Below are 3069 nucleotides of genomic sequence, written 5' to 3'. Positions count from 1 at the left end.
GTGGGTGGCTTGGATTTGATCCAATGCAACTAGGGTTTTTTGGGGAATTCATCTCTCTATTTTTTACTTGGTTTTTTGAATCCATAATTTATTTCTGGAGCTTAATTGGGACCTGTGTGTTTTTCTCCGAGTAGATTTGGGAGACGAAGATGATGCAAGCTGGAGTCTTGAACGGACCAATAGAGAGGTCATCGGCTCAGAAGCCAACTCCTGGAGGTCCACTGACTCATGATCTGAATGTTCCTTATGAAGGTACTGAGGAGTACGAGACTCCCACTGCTGAAATGCTCTTCCCTCCGGTAAATTAAATTAAACTCACTCTACTAATCTTGAATCCTGCGATTGAGCATTAGCTTTATCAATTGGTTTCTTTTCCACTTGACATGTTGTTGCTGTAAGTCCTTATTGTCTTTGGCATTGTTTTGTTTTTTCTGTGTTTGAGCAGACACCATTGCAGACTCCCCTTCCAACGCCGCTTCCTGGTACTGCTGATAACTCCTCCATGTATAACATCCCTACCGGCGGCTCAAGTGATTATCCAACCCCTGGAACTGACAATGGAAGCAACGCTGATATTAAAGGAAGACCCAGTCCTTATATGGTGAGCTATACTTCTTATTAAAGCTGCTGTGTGGCAAAAATGATTGACTTCATATTTTTTGGTTTCTTTCTGGTTGGCATAAACTGAGAGTATGTTATCTATTGCAGCCACCTCCTTCCCCGTGGACAAATCCCAGACTTGATGTCAATGTTGGTAAGTACTAATTTTACCAGTACGTTAGGTATCAGTTTGTTGTTTGAGATATAAACGTCTGACCTGTTGCTAGCTTATGTGGATGGTCGTGATGAGCCTGAGAGAGGAAACTCTAATGAGCAGTTTACGCAGGTACTTCTACTTAACATCTAATCAAGAATCGTGAGTTTGGCTTTTTGGTTTGGGTTCAAAATCTTCATTGCAACAGTTACGTGATTGATTTGATCAGTGCTCATCTCATTGTTCAGATATTTAAAGTCGACTATACGTGAAATGTATGTAGAACCTAATATCTTTAATTGGAATACGTCCAGGACTTATTTGTGCCATCCTCCGGGAAACGAAAACGTGATGATTCTTCTGCACCTTATCAAAATGGTGGATCTATACCTCAACAGGATGGTGCAAGCGATGCTATCCCAAAGGTGTGTGTGAGAAAAACGAAATTATGAGAGTATTTGTAGCACCTGCTTTTATTTTTATTTCAAGAATGATGTATTTATGTCTCGGTGGCACACCTGATTGGACCACAATGTTGCAGGCAAACTTTGAGTGTGATGCATTCCACATAACCTATGTTGGTAAAGGAAAGGCCCCACGAGACTTCTTCTGCTCATCATCGAAGATTCCTCAAGCTGATGGGCCAATGCCTGACCCTTATGATGAAATGCTGTCCACACCAAATGTAAGAATGCTGCTTTTCATTGAGTAGGTCAAATTTCAATAGGTATATAATTTTTCTACATGTCTACAGATCAGTAACAGGACACTTTAATGCCTTAGTACAATTTAATCCATCCTCACTCCCCTATCATAGATATTGCATTTGGATTTGCCAACAATTATGCAACATTTGTTTAGAGATATTATCTAACTAACTAGAGATACCGTCACGCAATTACTTCTGTTAGTAATTCCATGAATTTCATTTACTGGGTTGCAGATATACAGTTATCAAGGACCCAGTGAAGAGTTTAACGAGGCCAGAACTCCTGCTCCAAACGGTAAGAGAAGCCAGACAAAGATTTTGAGAGTGTTATAAGCAAAGTAAATGAATATCATCTGTTAACTTCCCTCTTTGTTAGAGATCCAAACGAGCACTCCTGTTGTTGTACAAAACGATATCATTGAAGATGATGAAGAGCTGTTGAACGAAGATGATGATGACGACGAGTTGGACGACCTAGAAAGTGGTGAGGATATGAACACGCAACATCTGGTCTTAGCTCAATTTGACAAGGTAATGACCCTCCTGTTTACGTAGGTTTCTGGATGTATTCTCTGATGTAACTCTAATCACAGTGTATGTATTCTCTGATGTAACTCTAATCACAGTAAGACTTGTTTGGTCTTTGTAACTAGGTGACTCGCACAAAAAGCAGGTGGAAGTGCAATCTGAAAGACGGGATCATGCATATAAACGATAAGGACATTCTCTTCAACAAAGTAATCTGTGCCTCCCAATTAAGGTTGGAGCTATTATGGTAAAAATAATACTAACACACACCATGTCTAACTTTTTTCAGGCAACAGGCGAGTTCGACTTCTGATCTTGACACGACACTAGCAATGCTTCTAGAAAAGTCACAGTCCTTGAAATGTCTAGTGTCTTTCTTTTTACCTTATGATTTAAGACAGACGGAGAAAGACATGATTATTTATGGGAAAGTGTACTCTGGTTGGCTTGCTGTACAAAAAGAACAGATTTTTCCTGTCGAAGGCATATCAACTTTATTTAATGAATCTTTATTGTCTTTCAGGCAATGGGCAAATTAACTTCCCAAAAGCTGGATCTTTCTTAGTTTCTTTCAATTATATCTAGCTAGTAGCTATATATGTCTTGAGAAATGGGTTAATAAGAAAACTATTGAAAAACATTTGGATTCTGAAACATCAAGGGACCATTCTAAATGCTAAAACCCTCACTGCGAATGATGTACAAGCACGCACTTGGTCTGAAAAATATTCAAGAGACCAATCTGGTCACTATAGTCGGCCTTAGCTGAATATTGCAACCCTTCCTTGTGGTCCATTGACGGCTGAGGTCCGTTCTTCTCAGTAATACTCACCGGGAACGAAAAATCGTGCTCTATTCCAGATGGAGAAGCGTGCTGATATGGATTTACGTGGCCTTCTGGTGAGAGAGAAGATTGCGAATTTGGAGAAACAAAGAGAGGTGAAAACAGAGGAATAGCTGCGCCTGCAACAGCATCACAAGACTGCTGCAGAAAGGGGTTCTCGGGAACACGGTCAAGATGCAGAGCGGCGGGTGCTTGCCTTTGCAGCCTAGTGGGTGATCTCGGGAACACGCTCTT

The 3069-nt window shown here is 40.6% G+C and overlaps 2 protein-coding genes across 3 annotated transcripts in view; one reads left to right on the top strand and one right to left on the bottom strand.

Annotated features, from left to right (window-relative positions):
• LOC104765480 (transcription initiation factor IIA large subunit-like) overlaps positions 1–2497 on the top strand; it is a 3408-nt gene extending 911 nt beyond the window's left edge. The window contains exons 1-10 of one of the 2 annotated variants that reach the window (XM_010489208.2): positions 137–299; positions 446–601; positions 709–754; positions 828–886; positions 1069–1179; positions 1296–1439; positions 1698–1758; positions 1840–1994; positions 2117–2200; positions 2281–2497. In XM_010489208.2, coding sequence (XP_010487510.1) covers positions 150–299; positions 446–601; positions 709–754; positions 828–886; positions 1069–1179; positions 1296–1439; positions 1698–1758; positions 1840–1994; positions 2117–2200; positions 2281–2304 — 990 coding nt within the window. In that variant the 5' untranslated portion in view covers positions 137–149 and the 3' untranslated portion in view covers positions 2305–2497. Of the gene's footprint in view, positions 1–136; positions 300–445; positions 602–708; positions 755–827; positions 887–1068; positions 1180–1295; positions 1440–1697; positions 1759–1839; positions 1995–2116; positions 2201–2280 lie in introns of those variants that run through there. The other variant, XM_010489202.2, reaches the window with a different exon arrangement.
• LOC104778601 overlaps positions 2600–3069 on the bottom strand; it is a 1805-nt gene continuing 1335 nt past the window's right edge. Inside the window, exon 2 of the mRNA XM_010503054.1 lies at positions 2600–3066. Within this exon, the coding sequence (XP_010501356.1) occupies positions 2677–3066 (390 nt within the window). The 3' untranslated portion in view covers positions 2600–2676. The remainder of the gene's footprint in view (positions 3067–3069) is intronic.

Source organism: Camelina sativa, chromosome 3 (genome assembly GCF_000633955.1).
Source record: "Camelina sativa cultivar DH55 chromosome 3, Cs, whole genome shotgun sequence".
Taxonomy (NCBI): Eukaryota; Viridiplantae; Streptophyta; class Magnoliopsida; order Brassicales; family Brassicaceae; genus Camelina; species Camelina sativa.
This window is presented reverse-complemented; position numbering and strand designations above follow the sequence as displayed.